The 23310-nt window shown below is 40.5% G+C and overlaps 1 protein-coding gene across 1 annotated transcript in view; it reads left to right on the top strand.

Annotated features, from left to right (window-relative positions):
* The window catches only part of Metap1 (methionyl aminopeptidase 1), an 84858-nt gene extending 66669 nt beyond the window's left edge, over window positions 1–18189 (top strand). The window contains exons 8-11 of the mRNA XM_004661636.2: window positions 2377–2508; window positions 7175–7318; window positions 13262–13327; window positions 16527–18189. Coding sequence (XP_004661693.1) covers window positions 2377–2508; window positions 7175–7318; window positions 13262–13327; window positions 16527–16690 — 506 coding nt within the window. The 3' untranslated portion in view covers window positions 16691–18189. The remainder of the gene's footprint in view (window positions 1–2376; window positions 2509–7174; window positions 7319–13261; window positions 13328–16526) is intronic.
* Window positions 18190–23310: the final 5121 nt, after the last annotated feature.

Here is a 23310-nt window from a genome sequence, read left to right as displayed (position 1 = left end):
CTGCATGGCACTTTGTAACACTATGAAAGCTATAAGCAGGGAGGAGACTTCAGTTCAGTTCTAGCTTTATTTGTTTATGTCCTATAATTGAATCATGTGTCTTCAGGACTAGGGTGTTACCATCTAGTTCAGTAGCAATAGCTTGTATTGTTTTAGGGGCCTTCCTTACAAAGTGATCTATGGCTTCTGGGTGCAGAATTATCTACTTTTAGGATATTTTGTCTGTTCAAACTCTTTTTTAAAAAATTTTTTTTAAAAACATTTATTTATTTGCAAGCAGAGAGAGACAGAGGCGACAGAGAGAATGGGCATGCCAGGGCTTGTAGCCACTGCAAATGAACTCCAGACACATGTGCCCCTTGTGTATCTGGCTTACATGGGTCCTGGGGAATCGAACCTGGGTCCTTTGGCTTTGCAGGCAAATGCCTTGACTGTTAAGTCATCTCTCCAGCCCTCACCTAGTAGTTTTTTTGAGAGATAAGAGAAATCCTTAGAGCAGGGCAGAGGTAGGAGGATTGCTGTGAGTTCAAATACACAGTGAATTCCAGGTTAGCCTGAGCTAGAGTGAGACCCTGCCTCAAAAAACCAAAAGAAAAAAGAAACCCTTAAAACATATGATGACCTTATAAAACAAAAATCTCACTTTACTGAATGGAGTGGCTTTGAAGACCTATATACTATGCTGCCTTGGAAGCTCTGCTTATGCAGAGGAGAAACTACAAAAGCATGTCCCTCGAGGGTAAAAAGACAATGTTAATGAAGAAAACACCTGTAGGTGGCATTTTAATATGAATGGAATTAGCCTTTTTAGGATCCTGGTATAATCTGGAAGCATGAATCCAAATGTTAGATTGCACAGAGTAGGCCAGTGTGATGTTGGCTGTGAAAGTAGAGATTAATTAAAATGCTATTACTACAATTAATTGTTATTGATTTATTTCAGCTGTTTATGAATGTTCCAAGTTTTTTTTTTTTTTTTTTTTTTTTCTCTCCCGAGGTAGGGTCTCACTGTGGTCCAGGCTGACCTGGAATTAACTCTGTCATTTCAGGGTGGCCTTGAACTCATGGCAATCCTCCTACCTCTGCCTCCAGAGTGTGGGATTAAAGGCGTGCGCCACCATGCCCGGCTTGAATGTTCCGAGTTTTGACTTCAGTATTCTTTCATATAAACCTTACTATTATTTTTAAAAACTATTTATTTATGTTGAGAGAGAGTCAGATAGAGAGAATAGGCATGCTAGGGCATCCATCTACTGTAAATGAACTCCAGATGCATGTGCCACTTTGTTCATCTGGCTTACTTGGGTCCTAGGGAATAGAACCTGGGTCCTTAGGTTTCTTGAGCAAGTATCTTAACCACTAAGCCATCTCTCCAGCCCCTTATTGTTTTTATTACATGCACTAATAAGAGGTTTTTAAAGGAATGTATAGGTAGGTGCTGGAGCCTGCATTATAATGTGGTAGGTTGGCTAAAATTTATAGTTCAAAAGTACTCTTATGTATTCTGTATAGACATTTAGTGTATTGTCATGATACAGTAATTTTATTTTATTTTATTTATTTCTTTGGTTTTTCAAGGTAGGGTCTCGGTCCAGCCCAGACTGACCTGGAATGTAGTCTCAGGCAGCCTCACACTCATGGCTATCCTCCTACCTCTGCCTCCCAAGTGCTGGGATTAAAGGCATGCACCACCATGCCTGGCTAGTAATTTTATTTTTTAAGTATGGGGACACAGAGAAGTGTGAATGCTCACAAAAAATGAAAGAGATGATTTTCAAAAAACAAATTTGGAACAATGTAAGTTTTGCTTTTATTCTCCTAGAGAGAGGAAGAAACTTGTTAAAGATAAGTGAAAGTAGTATTATCTACTTAATTTCAGAATGTAGCCAAACCTTCTGTTTAATAGGAACTTTGGTTATTTTTCTTGCAGTTATATTCTGAATAACCTTTTCTTCTGCAGCACATGAATAAATTAGTATAAAAAAAGCAGCCAGTCATGGTGGTGCATGCACCTTTAATCCCAGCACTTGGGAGGTAGAGATAGGAGGATCACTGTGAGTTGTAGGCCACCCACCAGGTCAGCCTGGGCCAGCGTGAGATTGTACCTCGGAAAACAAAAAACAAAACAAAGCAACCAAAAAAAAAAACCTCCATCAAAACTGATTCCTATATTGTCTTGCATAGCCATTTTCCTATTCTTCACAGTGAATTTAGTTGAATGACCTTGAAGGAATTTCTGTCATTGGTGTCTTATTTGAGAATGTAGAATTTATCTTCATTGAGTGGCTTGATCTTATCATGTTGGGAACAACCTACATTTTATTTTGCAATACAGAAAACAAACCTGTGGCCTTTATATTTGCCATTCTGTTGCAGTGGACATCACTCTTTATCGCAATGGCTACCATGGGGACCTGAACGAGACATTTTTTGTTGGAGATGTGGATGAAGGAGCACGCAAACTAGTTCAGACCACATATGAATGCCTGATGCAAGCCATTGATGCAGGTTAGTCCGTCTTGGTTGCTGGGCACCCATTGGCACTGCAGGGCTTTGAAATGCCTCATTATTGCACTGCTGTGCATTTCTCTTTTTTAAAAAATATTTCATGAGTGTGTGGCTGTAGGCATGCATGTGCCATGCACATGTTTGGAGGTCAGAGGACAGCTTGTGGGTTGATTGTTGCTGTGCTACCTCTTTTGAGGCAAGATTTCTCCCCCTGAATTCTTTCTCTGCTATTCTTGCCTTGAGCTTCCAGAAAATTCTCCTGTTTCTGCCTCAGATCTCTCTTATCAGCATCAGTGTGATAGAAGCCTGCATAGTTTCAGCTTTTTATGTGGAGTCTGGGGATTCAAACTCATATCTTCAGAGTTGCACAGCAGTCGCTTTATCCAGAGGCCAGAGGAGAACTTACAGTATTTTGCTCTGTCACTTAACGTCATATTTCCTTGGTGTTGGGATCTTTTTCTCAACCCGGAGCTATCATTACTCGGGAATGCCCAATTCTACCCAGATTTTTACATGGGTTGTTTGGGGAGTCCAACTTGGTGGGCTCTGATCCAAGAGACCCTCATGGTTAAGCAGCAAGTGCTCCTAACTGTTGAGTGATCTCCCTAGCCTTGTATATTCCTATATTCCTTTTTTTTTTTTTTTTTTTTTTTTTGGTTTTTCACTCTAGCTCAGGCTGACCTGGAATTCACTATGTAGTCTTAGGGTGGCCTTGAACTCAAAGTGATCCTCCTACCTCTCCCTCCTGAGTGCTGGGATTAAAGGCATGTTTTTTTTTTTTTTTTTTCCTTATTAATTTGAGAGAGAGAGAAAGAGGCAGATAGAGAGAATGTGTCCAAGGCCTCCAACCACTGCAAACGAACTCCACACACATGTGCTACCTTGTGCATCTGGCTCCACATGGGCACTGGGGAATTGAACCTGAGTCCTTTGGCTTTGCAGGCAAGTGCCTAAACCACTAACCCATCTCCCCAGTCTATATATTTCATTCTTGCATCATTAGGAAGTTTAATACTCTGTTTTTGTTTGAGTTGCTTGTTAGGGAGATACAAACACCTCTCTTTACCCCAGATAGGGCTCAGATGACAGACTAAAAGCAAGATTACACCAGTCTAATTAGTGAACCAGTGACTTTATTGGGGTTACTTACAGAGTATGGCTGAGGTTATTTTACAGCAGCACAAGTGACTCAGACACAGGTGCATCTACAACTTCCTTTCAGTTCACCTTCTACTTCCTACAGACTTAAGAAGACGACTTGGAGTTGGGGAAGGGCAGCAAGGGGCAGTAGCTGGAATCCCAGGTGAGGGTCTTGTGATCCTCCTCTCTTCTGATCGGAAGCACCTTAGCTCCATTTGTTGCCATAGAGATGGCTATTACTGTACTTTATCCAAGGTTTCCAAGGCTTCTCGGCCAAAGCATTCTACTCTAAGATGGATGGCATCATGCTATGCTGGAGGAAAAATGACTTATGACAAGTGCTTGCTTTGGCAGCTCACAAAGTAAAATTGGAATGATGTAGAAAGGATTAGTATAGTTCCTGAAGAGCAATAACTGACAAATTTGTGAAGTGTTGTCTGATATTTTTGAGAAATAAACATGTTTTAACATTAAAACAAAACTCAGCTACTGTATTCTTCACCCTGGTATAGAAGTAGTAGAGAACTTGAAATGTTGAAACTTACTTTCTAGAGTAGAATTTTGAGTGTGTATACATTAATGACATTTGGGGTCTTTTAATGCTTTGTTAAATTATAAGATGCTTACATATATATCTCTGGTGTCTACCCACTAGATGTCAGTTACCAACACCTCTCCCTAATGTAATGATCAAAAATGTTTTCAGATATTAAGCTTAGGGTCGAAGTTCCCACTTTGATAATTAGGGAATTCTCTGTATCTACCCTCTAACATTGTTGAGTGATTTTTTTTTTAAACTTTAAAAATGTATTTTTAAGGGCTGGAGGGATGGCTTAGTGGTAAAAGCACTTGCTTGCAAAGCCAAAGGACCTAGGTTTGATTTCCCAGGACCCATGTAAGCTGGATGCACAAGGGGGCATATGCATCTATAGTTTATTTCCAGTGGCTGGAGGCCCTGGCGTGCTTATTCTGTCTCTGTCTTTCACATAAATGAATACAAACACAAAGTATTTAAAAACTATTTTTAAAATATTTTTATTTATTTATTAGAGAGAGGCAGAGAGAGTGTGAGTGTGTGTGTATATGTGTGTGTATATATGTGTGTATGTGAATGGGAAGGCCAGGGCCCCCTGCCACTGCAAATGAACTCTAGACACCTGTACCACTTTGTGCATCTGGCTTTATGTGGGTACTGGGGAATCAAACCAGATCATTAGGCTTTGCAAGGAAACACCTTCAACTGCTCCAGCCCCCCACTTCAAAACTTTTTTTTTTTTTTTTTTTTTTTGGTGGTAGGGTTTTACTCATGCCACCATGTCAGACTGTCATTCTTTCTTTCTTTTAGTTTTTTCGAGGTACGGTCTCACTTTATAGGTTCAGGTTGACCTGGAATTCACTATGTTGTCTCAGGGTGGCCTCAAACTCACGGCAATCTTCCTACCTCTGCCTCCTGAGTGCTCGGATTAAAGGTGTATGCCACCATACCCAGGCTTAACTAAAACCATGCCCGGATGTCATTTGGTTGTTTGATGATAGCCATTCTGACAGGAGTGAGATGGAATCGCAAAGTAGTTTTAATTTGCATTTCTTTGTTGGTTAAAGATGTAGAACATGTTTTTAGACACTTACTAGCTATTTGTGTTTCTTCTTGTTTTTTTTTCTAGGCAGGGTCTCACTCTAGCTCAGACTGACCTGGAATTTACTATGTAATCTCAGGATGGCCTTGAACTCATGGTGATTTACCTCTGCCTCCTCAGTGTTGGTATTAAAGGCGTGTACTACCATGCCTGGCTATATTTCTTTTGCGAACTCTCCATTTAGTTCTATAACCCACTTTTTAAAAAAATTTTTTTTGGTTTATTTTTATTTATTTATTTGAGAGTGACAGACAGAGAAAGAGGCAGAGAGAGAGAGAGAGAGAGAGAGAGAGAGAACGGGCGCACCAGGGCTTTCAGCCACTGCAGACGAATTCCAGATGCATGCGCCCTCTTGTGCATCTGGCTAACGTGGGTCCTGGGTAATTGAGCCTCGAACTGGCATCCTTAGGCTTTACAGGCAAGTGCTTAACCGCTAAGCCATCTCTCCAGTCCTAGAGCCCACTTTTTTTAAAAATTTTATTTATTTATTTATTTGAGAGTGACAGACACAGAGAGAAAGACAGATAGAGGGAGAGAGAGAATGGGCGCGCCAGGGCTTCCAGCCTCTGCAGACGAACTCCAGACGCGTGCGCCCCTTCGTGCATCTGGCTAACGTGGGACCTGGGGAACCGAGCCTTGAACCGGCTATAGCCCACTTTTTGACTAGCTTGTTTAGTTGTTTATTTGGTTCATTGTGTTTTTTGTATATCCTAGATATTAAGTCTCTATCAAGGATTAGTTTCATTATGTAATATGTAGTATGGTTTATATTTTGCTGTACCACCCCCTTCAATGACTGAAAAGGTCTGGGTAGGAATGAAAGAACATTGTGAATGCATGGTTCCTCAGAATCTGAAAGGTCAAAGTATTCCTCTGACTATTTACTCAGAAGTTTAATTGGATTAGGGAGATAGGTATCCACTATGGGTAGGTAATACCTAAAGTCCTAGTTGAAAATCAAATAGGCTGTAAGGAGTTAGAAGACCCTCCAGGAGTTTGGCAGTTCTTAGCCAGACCTGCTCCTGGGGTCTTAGTGTCAGCACAACCTTAAATACCAACGAGAAGCAACTTTTGGAGTTAGTCAGAAAAGGGTCAAAAATCATAAAATTTTTGGCAGTAAGTGTATTATGAAAAATATCTTCCTAGTCGGGCATGGTGGCGCTCGCCTTTAATCACAGCACTTGGGAGGCAGAGGTAGGAGGATCACCGTGAGTTCGAGGCCACCCTGAAAATTCCAGGTGAATTCCATAGTGAATTCCAGGTCAGCCTGGACTAGAGTGAAACCCTACCTCGGAAAAAAAAAAAAAAAAAAAAAAAAAATCTTCCAAGTACCTGGGACTTTTTACAGAGGCAGCTGTGCATAGTTGAGAACTACTACATGAATAAGTAAGCCCAGGATAAGTAATGCTTTCTGAGGCTGACCAGACTGAAACTTGGGAAAAGATGAGTTTCTTTTTGGACATTCCTGTTTTCCATGCTACACTTGAGTTACATGATTTTTTGTTTAGTGAAATGAAATGCAGTGGATAGAATAGAAGAATAAAATTGAATACATATGAAAATGCCAATCATATGATACTTGGCCCTTAAGGAAATTGGACAAGAAAGTATTTTCCAACTCATTGTTTAGTGTTTGTTATGAGACAAGGAAAAAGGTGCTTGTCCTGATTACTGCTGGATACTGCTAACTGTCTTCTTTTTCTTGCGTGAAACGAGGTTCGTCTGATTTGAAGCAGAGCTTTGCCATTTGCTGGCTGTATGGCCTCATTTACCTCATTGGTAAATTTGGGCCTGAAGATACAGAAAGTGTTTACAGAGGATCTTAGTACCCAGAAATTAGTTTTTAGTAAATATCATTCTTTGTCATGATTTTTTCTCTTCCATTCCAGTGAAACCTGGTGTCCGATACAGAGAATTGGGAAACATTATTCAGAAACATGCTCAAGCAAATGGATTTTCAGTTGTTCGAAGCTATTGTGGGCATGGAATCCACAAGCTGTTTCATACAGCCCCCAATGTACCCCACTATGCCAGTAAGTACTGTCTATATGATGGATTATGCTTATGTATCTAACAAATAATTTATTTGAACATACTACAGGGCCTTCTATTTTGTACTTTTTTTTTTTTTTTTTTTTTTGAGACAGGGTCTCACTTTGGCTTAGGCTGACCTGGAATTCACTATGTCGTCTCAGGGTGGCCTGGAATTCACAGTGGTCCTCCTACCTCTACTTCCTGAGTGCTGGGATTAAAGGCATGCACCACCATGCCCATTTATTTTGTATTCTTTAAAGTGTTAACTAATAGCTATATCTTAAAAATGAGTATTTGTTCAAATATAAGTCAAGTTGAAGTCTTCACATAACAGTGCAAAGTAGGTGTGTTTGGTCCTTGTGGGGTGACCCACGCTCTCTCATCTTCAGCATATTTCTTTCTAGGTCACCTTAAGATTGTCCTCCCAGTTAACAAGTAGCATGGCAAGGAGAAGCTTGGAGGTTTATTAAGTTCAGGCATTTTAATGAATTAGCCTGGAATTGGCATAAATAACTCCTGCAGGAATTCAGTCACACCATTACTAACTATAAGGGAGGTTGGGAAGTGTAATCTTGTTTTGGAGAAGAGTAAACTGATTTTGACAGGCAGTAATCTGCACATGTTCTGCCCTACCCTTCTGATTTCTTAGGTGAGATCAGTTTATCCTACTTGGTCTGGTAGGAGTTCTTGTATAGGTCTGATACTGTATTTCTCAAGTCAAGAGCTATAGGACAGAATAAACAAGCGGAGGGAGGGAGGGAAGGAGAGATGTACTTAGAATTGCTATGTAATTGCTTTTGTTTTTGTTTTCATTTATTTATTTATTTGAGAGCAATACAGAGAGAAAGGTAGAAAGAAAGAGAGAGACAATGGGTGTGCCAGGTCCTCCAGTCACTGCAAACGAATTCCAGACATACGCGCCTCCCAAGTGCATCTGGCTAATGTGGGTCCTGGGGAATTGAGCCTCAAACCAGGGTCCTTAGGCTTCACAGGCAAGCACTTAACCACTAAGCCATCTCTCCAGCTCTGTAAATTCTTTTGATTAGTCTTTGTGATTAAGTTCTCCTCCATAGGGAATGGTATTCTTTTTTTTTTTAATTTTTATTAGCATTTTCCATGATTATGGTATTCTTATTAGCAGGATTGAGTTGATAAATGGGAAGCACTGTGGGAACTCTGCATGACAGCAGTACATAAAAAGTGACCTGGCCTGCACAGTGAATGGCTCAGGCTTCTGATTCCACCATTTGGGAGGCTGCAGAGGATTATTGTGTGAGAACAGCCAGGAATATAGAGTGAGTTCTAGGTCAGCCTGGCATAGAGTGAGACCCTGAGTCAAAAACAAACAAAAGGTCTTGCAGAGCAACATGCCTAACCATCTGTGAGAAAGACACTGCAATGGCAGGAAACCCAAAGAGAATGTGAAAGACCACTACCAGAAATGGATGGAAGAGCAGGTGCAGAGGCCGACTGACAAGACAATGGCTGCATTTTAGCAAAGAAAGATCCCTCCAGCTCCATTCTCTGCCCTGCCACCTGCCAGGGCCATGATCCCACCTCCTCCCAGTCTCCCAGGTCCTCCTCGACCTGGAATGATGCCCGCACCCCATATGGGAGGCCCTTTTATGATGCCAATGATGGGCCCTCCTCCTCCTTCTGGAATGATGCCTATGGGACTTGCTCTTGGAATGAAGGCCACCCATGGGAGGCCACATGCCAGTGATGCCTGGGCCTCCAATGATGAGATGTTTGCCCCATGATGGTGTCTACTCGGCCTGAAATGACTCGACCAGATAGATCAGAATAGAAGGAGACTTATGTCTTGGCTCTGTATTACTTGTTTTTTTCCCCTCTGTAGATTGTGGTGCTTGACTATTGCCCAGCAGCTTTGTGAACAAGGTCTGCTTCCCTTCATAGCAAAGAATAGTTTTGGAGGGAGAACTGGGACAAAAAAGTATAGCCATTATTTGTATTGTGAAATTTGGAAATTAAATCAGCTTTAAAAAAAATTATTTATTTGAGAGTGACAGAGAGAGAAAGAGGCAGAGAGAGAGAGAGAGAGAGAGAGAGAGAGTGAATGGGCGTGTCAGGGCCTCCAGCCACTGCAAACTCCAGATGCATGCTCCCCCTTGTGCATCTGGCTAACGTGGGTCCTGGGGAATTGAGCCCCGAACCAAGGTCCTTAGGCTTCACAGGCAAGTGCTTAACCACTAAGCCATTTCTCCTGACCCAAATCAGCTCTTTTTAAACACACAAAAACTAGTGATCCCTAATGTTCACTTTTAAAATATGTTTATTTGCAAGGAGAGCGTAAGAGAGAATGAGAATGAACATGAACCTCCAGCCACCTCAAATGAACTCAAGATGCATGTGCCACTTTGTGCATCTGCCTTTCTGTGGGTAATGGGGAATTGAACCCAGGTTGTTAGGCTTTGCAGGCAAGCACCTTAACCACTGAACCATCTCCCCAGGCCCTAATATTCACTTTTAGAATGGCAGTGATGATAGGCACTTTCTCATTTTATCATCACAACTCTAAATTTTCTCCTTGATCCTTTTCTTTTTCCTACCCTCTCCTTCCCATTTCCTCCTTCTCCTTTCTTTTCACTTCCTTCTCTCTCTCTGTTGCAAAGGCAACAAAACTCTGGTTTCAGAAGAATGAAGACAATAACATTGGTCGAAGAAGGAGATGTGATCAGTGGTCACAAAATGTACCATTGATATACATGAGACAACCCCTGGGTTGTTTTAAATAAGTTTTTTGTTTATTTATGAGAGAGAGAGAGGGAAAGGGAAAGGAAATGAATATGGGTTAGCCAGGGCCTCCAGACACTGCAAATGAACTCCAGATAGATGTATGTGCCACCTTATGCATCTGGTCCTGGGGAATCGAGCCTCGAACCAGGATCCTTAGGCTTCACAGACAAGCACTTAACCGCTAAGCCATCTCTCCAGCCTGTAATGCTATATTCTTAACCCCCATGTGGTGGAACCAGGAAATGTTTTCTAGTTTGAGAGAAGGCCTTGTTAGGTAAGCTTACCTGCTTCTTGTGTAAATTACTAGTGATAGGGGTTGGAGGGATGGCTTAGTGGTTGTTTGCCTGCAAAGCCAAAGGACATGGCTCGGTTCCTGAGGACCCACATTAGCCAGATGCACAAAGGGCCACACAAGTTCCTTTGCAGTAGCTGGAGGCCCTGGCATGCCCATTCTCTTGTTCTCTGTTAATTAAATAAATAAATAAAATATTTAAATTACTAGTGATAGAAGTGGTGATGGCATTAACCTACATGTATATATTGTATATTTTACTGATTCTGTTAAGTAGATGGTAGAGGAAGTATAAAAGTTTTAAAAGCATTCAGCAAAGCTGGGCATGGTGGCACATGCCTTTTTTTTTTTTTTAATTTTTATTTATTTATTTGAGAGCGACAGACACAGAGAGAAAGACAGATAGAGGGAGAGAGAGAGAATGGGCACGCCAGGGCCTCCAGCCTCTGCAAACGAACTCCAGACACGTGCGCCCCCTTGTGCATCTGGCTAACGTGGGACCTGGGGAACCAAGCCTCGAACCGGGGTCCTTAGGCTTCATAGGCAAGCGCTTAACCGCTAAGCCATCTCTCCAGCCCGGCACATGCCTTTAATTCTAGCATTTGGGAGGCAGAGGTAGGAAGATCGCTATGAGTTGGAGGCCACCCTGAGACTACATAGTGAATTCCAGGTCAGCCTGGGCTAGAGTGAGACACTACCTCAAAAAAAAAAAAAAAAGCATACTGTCAGTAGTAAAGTCCCTTAGATAATGTGTGTTTGTTGAGTGAGATATGTTGTGCAATTTTGGAAAAGATTCTAAAAATAAGTATTATATTGATGAATCAGAGGCAGAAACAGGAATGGAATGTAGATTTTCTATATTAGCACTTTACAGTAGAAAGATAATATGAAGTGCATTGGTAATTGAAAAGTTTCTCATAGCTCTATTAACAAAGAAAAATAATGGGTGAAATTTAGTACTTTATTGTATTGAACCCATTACACTTCAAATTAATCAATGTAAAAATCATTGAGGGCTGGAGAGATGGGTTACTGGTTAAGGTGCTTGCTTATAAAGGCTGTCATTGTAGGATTGATTCCCTAGTACTCTTGTAAAGATGCATAAAGTGGTGCATGTATCTGAAGTTCATTTGCAGCCACAAGAGGCCCTGACGTGTCCTTTTTGTTTGTTTTTTTGTTTTTTCAAGGTAGGGTCTCACTCTAGCCCAGGCTGACCTGGAATTCACTATGGAGTCTCAGGGTGGCCTCAAACTCATGGCAATCCTCCTACCTCTGCCTCCCAGTGCTAGAATTAGGATTTAAGTTGTGCACCACCATGCCCGGCTCATGTTGTCCATTCTTTTCCCTCTCTGTCTTTATCTGTGCTTGCAAATAAATAATAAATAATTATATAATAATAATACAAAAATAAGCAAATAAATCTTTAAAAAAGAAAATTGTTGAGATATATTATTACATGATAGTTTAATCATTGAAATTTGTAATATACTGATTCTGTATATACAATAAGTTGAATGTCATTGTGAAAGCTTGACAATAAAAACGATTTACTTTTTAAAATTGTTAATTTATGCATTTAACAAGATTTGGAATTTGCAGGTAGCGTATTTTGGCATAACCTAAGGTAGTAGGAAGCTGCTATGATGGTCATACCCCAGGAAAGGAGCTGACTAGAAATGTGTGGGTTAGGTAGCACCATGTCTTAGAGTGGTGATTATTGATTGAACCTCAGTGGATAAGTTCTTCGAGTAGAAAACATTGACCATTCAGTGTCCTGAAAGGATAAGCAACCTGGAGAGGCTGCTATGTTTGCCATCTGGTGGCCAGAGTGAGCAAATGTTCTTGTTTAACTGGTCTTTTTTAAAAGAAATTCATTTTATTTATTTATTTGTGAGAGAAAGAAGCAGAGAGAGAGAGAGAGGGAGGGAGGGAAAGAGTAAGTGTGTGTGTTGGGGGGGGGGGAGGAGGGAGAGGGCCTCCAGCAGCTGTAAACAAACTCCAGATGCATGTACCACCTTGTGCATCTGGCTCATGTGGGTCCTGGAAAATCAAACCTAGGTAGGTCCTTAGGCTTTACAGGCAAGTGCCTTAAACGCCAAGCCATCTCTCCAGCCCTTAACTGGTCTTTTTTTTTTTTTTTTTTTTTAAATCATCAGTGTTTTTTTTGCCCTTTAATTTGAAATTTAAAGTGGTGCTCCCCCCCCCCTTTTTTTGGCCTAAGATTGTCTAAAAAAGTCTATTCCTATTTTTAAATTATTAAGCCTGTTGGGATCATGGGACCATAGCACTGGACATTTTTAATACATAAATTGTGTAGCAACAAGCTAAGATAAATCCTTGTAGGGTAAATTGTAATTTGTTTTCAAATAGAAAGAAATGGCTTCTCAGCATTTAAACAAATGGATGATGTGCATTGATTTCTTACCACTTGAATTATAAAAGAATTATGTATTTGTATCCATGTGATGTGTCCTATATGCAAACATACTCTCTCCCTCAAAGTTGGAAGTCTTCTGGGATATGAAACCTTTGTCATTCCAACTTATATATATGGATGAATGATGGCATTCTGCTTGGTTCTGTGATCATATTTCTAATCTGCAGTTAGCCTAGATGACAGTACTTTTCCTTTTATAGAAATAATAACCCTATCTGAAGTCCAGCCATGGTCATCTTTATTTTTATAGTAGAGAACATAAGTAGAAATGAAATGTGCCTGAATTATACCTACTCCAAAATAGGTGGTCAGTGTGAACTGTTTGCTGACATACTTTAGGAGAGAATAAGTAAGAAGCACTGATGGGAATGTAACTTCTGTATTCCTTTGTAGATATTTAGTGTCATGCTGTTGTTTTTTTTCTGTCTTGAGACCTTTTTTTTTTTTTAATTTCAGAAAATAAAGCAGTTGGTGTGATGAAATCAGGCCACGTATTTACAATTGAACCAATGATTTGTGAAGGTGAGAAAAAAATGGTGCTGTAACATTCTCTCTATTATTGCTTTTTTTTTTTTTTAATTTTTGTTTTTTGAGGGAGGGTCTTGGTAGCCCAGGCTGACCTGAAATTCACTATGTAGTCTCAGCAGCATCCATCTACCTCTGCCTCTTGAGTGCTGGGATTAAAAGTGTGCACCACCACACCTGGCTCTTTTATTGATTTGTTTGAGATAGGGTTTTACTATGTAGCCTACGCTAGTCTTGAGGTTGCCATCTCTTTGTTTCAGCCTTCAGGATTCTGCGAATTCAGGTTTGCGTCTACAAATCTGGTGTGTGAAACATTTACCATTCATATGTTGATACATGGATGAGTGATAGCATTATTTTTATTAAGTTTTGGTTGGTCTTCAGATTAGCAGTTGGTTTTGTTTGTTGGTTTTTGCTTCATTGTCCTTATCACATCTTGAACTTGATTCAATAATGTGTACAGTGGAACACTATCACTATAAGGGTTTCCAAAAAGTTGATACTTACTGCATGCTAATTTTCTTGTCATAGACTCTAAAGTACTTGAGTGTTGGTCCCTTTTCATAGAGATCTTGTCAAAAGATGCAGTGTAATAATTAAAAGTCTGCACCAAGTCCCTCTAGTTGAGGCTTTGTGTAGGAGAAAGAAGAGGAACAAAGAAATAACATTTGTTGAACCACTTACTTTGAGGCTCCGCAGTTTATGATGATGGTGCTATACTCATTACACAGAGGAATAAACAGATCCTACTTAGCTGTTTTTGTGAGCCATTTGACACCCATGTTCTGAGGTACCATACAGCATTGTGAGAAAGCACAGCACAGACACAGTAAGCTCTGGAAGCTTTTCTGTTGTGATCTCTGTGATAGGCATGTGGCAGTGATGGTGGGCTTGGTGTTATGAGTAGGGTTCATCACTAAGTATTTGTCAGATGATAGCTCAAAACACGTTCTAGTAGTTTTTTGAGTCTAAGGAGTACAAAGTGAGGCGGTGACTGGTGGGGCTAGTGTGTCCTGAGCACTCTATTCTCTTGATCCTCTAGTTTGTAGTGTTCCTATGAGTGACATCCATATTTTCTTCTTGACATTTGAGTCATTAAATCCAGCTCACTCAAGGGGTGCCGGCTCAGTCTCTTGTTTGCAGTCATTTTAAAGCTGCCGCCTTACGTTTTCTAAAATCAAAATTGTAATCCTTATCTTGCCAACACTCTAAGGTGTTGTAAGAAGTAAGTGAGCAGATTTACACTAAGATAAGGTCACTTTAAGGACTGCATATATATAGGTTTTAAAAAAATCTTTGTGAAATTATACAGTTCTGATTGTGAGCCACTTATAAAGTGTAGCAGCAGTGACAGGAACGTCATAGCAAAGTCATTGTGATTCCATATTTTCATTAACTGGCATCTGGTTGGTGAGACACTATAGTAAGCTGGTAACTTTTTTTAGACTTGATTCAGTTAAACATCACATTATAACATGCTTCAGTGTAACTCAGCTACGTTAAATTCTAGCTCTAAAATAGAAAGTCTCAAATGCAAAGATTTTCCTCAGGATAATAGTAAAGTTATGCTTGACTTGACGTTACTACAGAATTTGCTTTATCAGGTCTCAGTAAAATCATTGTAGGTACATGCCTTGTATCCATTTGTGTAAAGATCATTACATTGAAGAACACCTGTTTGCCATCTTTGGTTATTTTTCCTAAGCATGGGTTATGTTTTTTAAAGTTTCATATTTTCTTTTTAGCCCGGGATTTAATCTTGCAAATGTAGGTTACATTTTACTGTACAGCTTATATTCTAGGATTTGTCTGTTTGAGTTTGTGATGTTTTACCTAAAGATTAATCAGAATGAAGAATGTATTGATTTTTTGACTCCTAGTTTAGAAAGAAGATGCTTCTGTAAATTTCCGTTTTTATAGTAGTGCCTAGTTCTTCCTTAACTTGCTCAGTGCTCTCAGCTTTAGAGTCTCTTGGGGCTTTTCCTTTCTGCATTTGCTTATTGTACCCACAAGGGTTATGTCATTGTGTGTTAGGTTCCGCACTGTATTTCTTACCTCTTCTCTGCTTTTAGTTCCTCTGAAATTCATCATGCTTCATCATACTCTTCTCAAAATTCTTTGCTCACTCTTTTTTCTTCCTTCCTTCCTTCCTTCCTTCCTTCCTTCCTTCCTTCCTTCCTTCCTTCCTTCCTTTCTTTTTTCTTTTCTTTTTTTTTTTTTTTAGGTAGGGTCTCACTCTAGCCCATGCTGACCTGGAATTCACTGTGTAGTCTCAGAGTGGCCTTGAACTTATGGTGATCCTTTTACCTCTGCCTCCCAAGTGCTGGGATTAAAGGTGTACGCCACTGTGCCTGGCTTTCACTCTTTTTAATTTATTCATTTTGTGAGAAAGAGGGAGAAAGAACAGGTGTGCCATAGCCTTCAACCACTATGAACAAACTCCAGATGTGTGTGCCTCCTTATGCACCTGTGTGACATTGTGCGCTTGCGTCACTGGTGTGTCTGGCTTACATGGGATGTGGCGATTCAAATAGTGCCTTAACTGCTAAGTCATTTCTCCAGCCCTGCTGTCTTAATGTGGTTACAAGAATATGGTGTTCAAAAACTTCACTGGGCATGGTGGCTCATGCCTTTAATCCCAGCACTTTGGAGGCAGAGGTAGGATTGCAGTGAGTTCAAGGCTAGCCTGGGCTAGAGCGAGAGCCTACTTTGGGGGAAAAGAAAAATCATGCATTCATCTGTTGTCATCATCTGGCTTTGTGCCTGCTATTTAAAATTGTACCTGGAATTACATGATATAGTAAGAACACAAAAATGTAGTTTTTCACTTTGTACAATAGCTATAGTTTATTCAGATGTCAGTTAGTTCCTGAAAATTTAACCATTCAAATTTTTACTCATAAATTTGTGAAGAGTAGAATCAATTTGCTTTCAAAATTATGTTGGAAATACCATCTTGATTTGACACTGGGAAGAACAAAAATTGTGAAGCTACAACATACCTGAGGAAATTCAAGCATTATCACTATTTCATTGGTGATATGGACCAAATATGAAGTTGCAAATGTTTTAGCTGAAATAAAGTATTAACAGGCATATTGATAATAAATTTTCTCATTTTTCCTTGGTATTTACTTTTCTAGAATTGGTTTAGAAAACTGAGAGATTAAACTAAAATTGTTTTTGTTTGTTGAAGGTGGATGGCAGGATGAAACCTGGCCAGATGGTTGGACTGCAGTGACGAGAGATGGAAAGCGGTCTGCTCAGTTTGAGCACACCCTATTGGTGACGGACACTGGCTGTGAAATCCTCACCCGGAGACTTGATAGCTCGCAGCCTCATTTCATGTCCCAGTTTTAATTTCTCCCAAGACGCCACATCTCAATAATACCTTCCTACTGTACTATGCATTTTATTAAGAGTACAGGCAGGAAGAAGCTTTTCTTTTTGTAATCACCTGTTTTGTTTTGACTATAGATAAGAAAGGACTACACCATTTGGTATGTGACCTCGAGAGCTTGTCTTGGGTCTGAAAAAACTGAGAAGAATAAAGGAAATATTGCTCACCTCTTCTCAATCCCCCCTGCCTCACCTCCTCAATTCTCTCAACCCATATTTCCTTATTTACCCCTTGAGCACTTTTACTTGAGCCTGCTTCTAAATGCTTTTATCACTGCCACAAACCAGCCATCCAGAGCCAGCAGCTTTCCAGGTGAATGTGGAAGATGAATATCCTCCAAATATTAGCAACATGTGTTGCTCCATTTTAAAATTATATGTATGGAAATATATATGCCTATATTTTAAATTACATATGCATAGTTAGTGAGCACTATGTGACATTTGTTTTGAATTGATTCTGTTTTGACAAGGTTATTTGCTGTCATAAACGGATCCATACTTGGTAGTGATTTAATTCCTAGTTGGGAATTGGCCTCGTCTCTCCCATGCTAATTATTATCCTTGTATGTAGGGAAGCACTCAGTGAAGCTTTCTCTCCAGAGTCTGGACTCTGTGTTAGTGAGTGAATGGTAACATTCACTTTGAAAGAAGGCTATCAGACTTCTAAAGGCTGGTATGTGGCAAAAATAGCTGTGCTCTAGGTGGTGGCTGGTTGTTGCAGAGCCTAATTTCATAGTACGCTACTACTTCAGACCTCCATTTGGTCAGAAATATGAGCGAGAAAGCCACCTTTCTTCCTCTTTTTATTTCACGGGTTACCTTGGAGGTACTCAGAAAGGTGTGTAGAGATTGCCCTGTGGCACAGGGTGGTGACAGAGCTCCACAGTGTCTCCAGCTGGGATCACAGTTAGGTGGGCTGTGAAATTCTAACATTTAGTAAACCAGCGATGAGAAAGGAACTTAAAATCTAAGTGCTGTAACTTGTGGTAGGGATCAGCTGTCCTTGGTGTGTTGGAAACGCACCTCACCTATGTGTAGTTGAGAGCATTTGACCTCAGCTGCCCAGTATCTACTCCTTTCAGTGTTTGTCCAAGTAGTGCATCCAGTGAAGACATATCAGATCCTGAAGTAGTTGTCACTCCAGCATACTTGGTTACTGTGTGTCTGTCTGATGACTTTCTTACAATATACTTTGATACCACTGACACATTATACTCGTAAGAGATCTTTTCCAGAGTGCCTCAGACCTTATTGCTTTAAGAGAATTATGATGTTTTCATTGTTTTTATTTTAATGATTTCATAATGTGACTGAATCTGGCATAGACTTCGGGGGCTGTGTGTCTGTGTGTGTGAGGTTTTTATCAAGATGTAATATTTGTGAATGGAATGCCTTGTATTATGAATGTTAATATAATGTGTAAAGGGAGATTAAAAGTTTGAATGATTGTCCCACCATGTAGTTGCATCTGTTGGGATTTCCGGGGAAATTGGTGGGAATGGGGAGGCTGATTTCATAATCTAAGACAAACTCATGAGCATTAGAGTACAAACACTTTTTCAGTATAATTTCAATTGCAAGACAGTGCTTAGCCCAGTAGAGTACTGGCAGCAGTCAAGATGAAACCATGGCTTTGAGAAGTTTTAGAACCAAGGATACTGAATATTTAGGAAAATATTTCATCTTCTATTTGTGGAATCAACAATGTGGGTTTATTCAATCACTATAATTAGGAAATAAGCTCAAGGAACAAAATTTTGGGATAGTTTTGTGAAAAGATCAAACACCCTAGTCATAATGCTTTTTCTTGGTTTGGGTGAGACACACAGAAAAAGTGGCTATCACCTAGTTACATATTAATTTTTTCCTTTTTTCTTTCTGTTAAAAAGAACTTTCTTGTGTAAAATACTGCATATTGGTCACATTCCCATCAGGTTATACTCTTAAGTTCCCTCTGCCTTGCCCCCATGTGTTGTGTGTCCTCCCCCCCTCCTGCCAGGTAGGGTCTTGCTCTACCCTGGGCTGAACTGGAATTCACTATGTAGTCTCATGGTTGGCCTTGAACTCACAGCGACCGTCCTCCGTTGGCCTTCTGAGTGCTGGAATTAAGGTGTACACCACCATGCCCGGCTTCGGGTTTTTAGTTTTTTGAGGCAGGGTCTCACACTAGCCCAGGCTGATCTAGAACTCACTTTGTAACCCCAGGCTGGTCCTTGAACTCACAGCAGTCTTCTTACCCCAGTCTCCTGAGTGCTGGGATTAAAGGTGTGAGCTACCATGTCTGACTTAATACCATGTCTTCAATTAAACGTATAAGGGCTGGAGAGATGGCTTGGGGCTTAAAGGCTTGCAAAGCCTGTTGGTTTCTGCGTATTTATTTTTAAATTTTTTTTAAGTTTTGTTTTTTTTGAGAGGGGGGGAGAGAATGGGCGCACCAGGGCCTCCAGCCACTGCAAAGGAACTCCAGATGTGTGCGCCCCCTTGTGCATCTGGCAAACGTGGGTCCTGGGGAATTGATCCTTGAACTGGGGTCCTTAGGCTTCACAGGCAAGTGCTTAACTGCTAAGCCACCTCTCCAGCCCTTGTTTCTGGCTTTAATTTTGTAGCAGCCCTTGCCAGGTTGAATGAGCATTCTTTTCCCATGGAAAGAGACCTTGGTATCTCTCAAATGAATAAGTAAAAATGTAAACAAAATACACACACACACACATAACTTTTTAAAAATATTTGCAAGCACAGAGAAAGAATATGAATGAGAATGGGCATGCCAGGGCCTCCAGCCTCTGCAAATGAACTCCAGATGGATGTGCCACTTTGTGCATCTGACCTTATGTGGGTACTTGGGACTTGAACCCAGGTTGTTAGGCTTTGCAAGCAAGTGCCTTAACTGCTAAGCCATCTCTCCAGCCCATGTTTGCCCCTTTTTGTGTACATACATAATATTACAAGCTAGGATCCACATAGGGGACAACATGCTGTTCTGAGCTTTTTTTAGTTTAGGTTTCCTTGCGTAATATAGCTCTTTGCAGATCTATCCATTTTCCTGCCAATTTCACTTTTCTTTCTGCTGAGTAAAACCATTGTTTAGCACCACATTTCCATTATCTATTCATGTGGTTCTGGTCTCTTAGGCTGGTTCCATTTCTTAGCAGCAAAATATGGGTGTATGTGCATGTATGTTTCTGGTGGCATTTGGAGTCATTTGGATATATGCTCGAGTGGTATAGTTTGATCATATAGCAGCTCTATTTTTAATTTTTGAGAAAAAGTTTCTAAACATGTATAACCTACCAAAATTAAAACTAGAGCCAGGCGTGGTGACGCACACCTTTAATCCCAGTACTTGGGAGGCCGAGCTAGGAGGATTGCCATGAGTTTGAGGCCATCCTGAAATTACATAGTAAATACTAGAGCCGGGCGTGGTGACGCACACCTTTAATCCCAGTACTTGGGAGGCAGAGCTAGGAGGATTGCCATAAATTCGAGGCCACCCTGAGATTACATAGTAAATTCCAGGTCAGCCTGAGCTAGAGTGAAACCATACCTCAAAAAACCAAAACCAAAAATCCAACCCTAGATCTTAACAGACTGTCTCATACCAGTAAGCAGTAGTTAAGTCTCCCCATAAAGAAAAGTCCAGGACCTGATAGATTCATTGCCTAATTCTATCAGATGTTTAAAAATCTTGGGCTGGGCTCATGCCTTTAATCTCAGCACTCAAAAGGCAGAGGTAAGAGGATAGCCAAGGGTTTGAGGCCAACCTGAGACTAGAGTGAATTCCAGGTCAGCCTGAACTAGAGGGAGACTATACATTGAACTCCCCCCCCCAAAAAAAATGGGGCTGGAGAGATGGCTTAGTGGTTAAGGCACTTGCCAGTGAAGTCTAAGGACCCAGGTTCAATTCCCCAGGTCCCACATAAGCCACATACTTGTACATGGTGGCACATGCATCTGGAATTAGTTTGCAGTGTCTAGAGGCCCTGGTGTACCCATCTCTCTATGTGTCTCAAATAAATAAAATCTCAAATCTCAAAGTGATTACATAATGCAGGAAGGGAAGGAGCACTACCAAATTCATTCTATGAAGCCACTATTACCTTGATTAAAAAACCAGATAACAACAAAGAAAATTACAGTTCAATTTCCCCAGTGAATATAATGCAAAAACTTCCAACATTCTTTGCAAACTGAATTCAAGAGCATACTAAGATCATCCATCATGAATGTGGTGGTTTGATTCAGGTGTCCCCCATAAGTATGTGCTCTGAATGCTAGGTTCCCAGCTGATGGAAATTTGGGAATTAACACCTCCTGGAGGCAGTGTATTGTTGGGGGCGGGCTTATGGGTGTGATAGCCAGTTTCTCCTTGCCTGTGTTTGGCACACTCTCCTGTTGCTGTTGTCTGCTGATGTTGATGAGGAGGTGATGTCCACTGTCTCTGCTCATGCTGCTGCTTTCCCTGCTGTTATGGAGCTTCCCAAGTCTAAGCCAAAGTAAACCTTTTTTCCTCAGAAGCTTCTCTTGGTCAAGTGTTTTCTGCCAGCAATGTGAATCTGATTGCAACAATGACCAGGTGGGCTTTATACTTGGCATACAAGATTGATTCATCATACATAAATCAATAATTAAAAAATGCCATGTTAATAAATGTATGGGTAGAAATCACATGACCATCTTAATGCAGAAAGGCATCTAACAAAGTTCAACTTACCTTCATGACAAAGTTCTGGAGAAAGTAGGATTAGATGTGACAAGCCCATAACCAACATTTACTATAAGAGGGAAAGAAAACAAACAAACAAACAAAAAACCACACCATTTCCTTTCAATTTGTCTGTTTTCCAGCTTTTTGAATGCAAGTTTTCATACTTCTCTAATGTTCTGGATTTCACTGGGGTCTGTTGTGACAACTTTTTTTACTTCTGATTTTGTAAATTTGGGTTGTCTTGTTACTTTGACTAAAGGTTTGTCAATCTTTCTCTAAGCACTAACTCTTTGGTTGATTGTATGTATTAATCTTTTAGTTTACATTTTATTAATGTCTAGTATTTATTTTTTTTGCCATCTAACAGATTTAGAATTGGCTTGTTTTCCTAGAACTGTGAGTTGGATCATTAGGTTGTTTGCTTGTGAGCTACTTCTTTTTTTTTTTTTTTTTTTCCTGAGGTAGGGTTTCACTCCAGGGTGGCCTCAAACTCACGGTGATCCTCCTACCTGTGTCTCCTGAGTGCTGGGATTAAAGGTACCACCACGCCTGGCTGAGACCTACTTAAAAAAATATGTGTGTGTATATATATAATTTGAGAGAGACAGAGAGAGAGAGAATGAATGGCTACACTAGGGCATCCAGCCATTGCAAATGAATTTAAGATGCATGTTCCACCTTGTGCATCTGGCTTATGTGGGTCCTGGTGAATTGAATATAGCTCCTTTGGCTTTGCAGGCAAGTGCCATAACCATTAAGCTATCTCTCAAACCCCTAGCTTTTTAAATATAATTTTAATTATTTGAGAGAACGAGGCAGATAGCATATGCAAGAGAGAGAATGGGTGAATCAGGGCTTTCAGCCACTACAAATTCCAGACACAAGTATCTTGTGCATCTGGATTACATGGGTCCTGGGGAACTGAACCTAGGTCCTGTGGCTTTTCAGGCAAACGCCTTATCTGCTAAGCCATCTCTTCAGCCCAGGAGATCTAATTTTTAAAAAAAATTATTTGCAAGCTGAGAGAGACTGAAGACAGAATGGGTGCACAAGGGCCTCTAGCTGCTGCAAATGAACTCCAGATGCGCTTGTCACTTTATGCATCTGGCTTTATGTGGGTGCTGGGGAACCAAACTCAGGTTGTTAGATTTTGCAAGCAGGCGCCTTAACTGTTGAGCCATCCTTCCAGCTTTTTTTTTTTTTTTTGAGTGAAATATTCTGTATGTATGTTAAATCCAGTTCATGTGTAATACAGTTTAGGTGTGAAGTTCCTTGGCTGATTTTTAGTTTGGAGGCCCTATCGAAATGTGGAAATGGGGTATTGTTGTCTTTCACTATTGTGTCAGGACCTATGTGATCTTTATTTATGCCTCTTAATGTTTGTTTAATGAAGTTTGGAGCCTTAATAAAATATCAGAAGAAATTGCTTCATAATTTAGGCTGTATTGTGCCATGTAAAAGTCAAGTTTTTGTTTGGTTGGCTGGTTGGTTTTTTCAAGGTAGGGTCCTAGCCCAGGCTGACCTGGAATTCACTCTAGTCCCATGCTGGTCTCAAACTCACTGCAATCCTATTTCTGCCTCCTGAGTGCCACCAACGTGCCACTTTTTATTTCATTTTAAAAGTAAACACCTATCCAGGTATGGTGTCTCATGCCTGTAATCCCAGTACTACTGGCTAAAGCAAGAAGAGTGATCCAAGTTAAGGCCAGCCTGGGCTCATTATGTAGTAAGAGCATGTCTCAAAGCAAAACAACACAAAAGAAAATAAATGAATCACTAAGGAGAGGTTAGCTCGGTCGCACAAGATCTCTGCATGGAAGTTCTGCAGCTAAGGGGCAGCTGCTTTGGGTGGCAGCCTCCTCCCTCAGTTTTC

This window comes from Jaculus jaculus, chromosome 2 (genome assembly GCF_020740685.1).
Source record: "Jaculus jaculus isolate mJacJac1 chromosome 2, mJacJac1.mat.Y.cur, whole genome shotgun sequence".
NCBI lineage: Eukaryota > Metazoa > Chordata > Mammalia > Rodentia > Dipodidae > Jaculus > Jaculus jaculus.
Note: the sequence above shows the minus strand (reverse complement) of the source record. Positions and strands in the feature narration are given on the sequence as shown.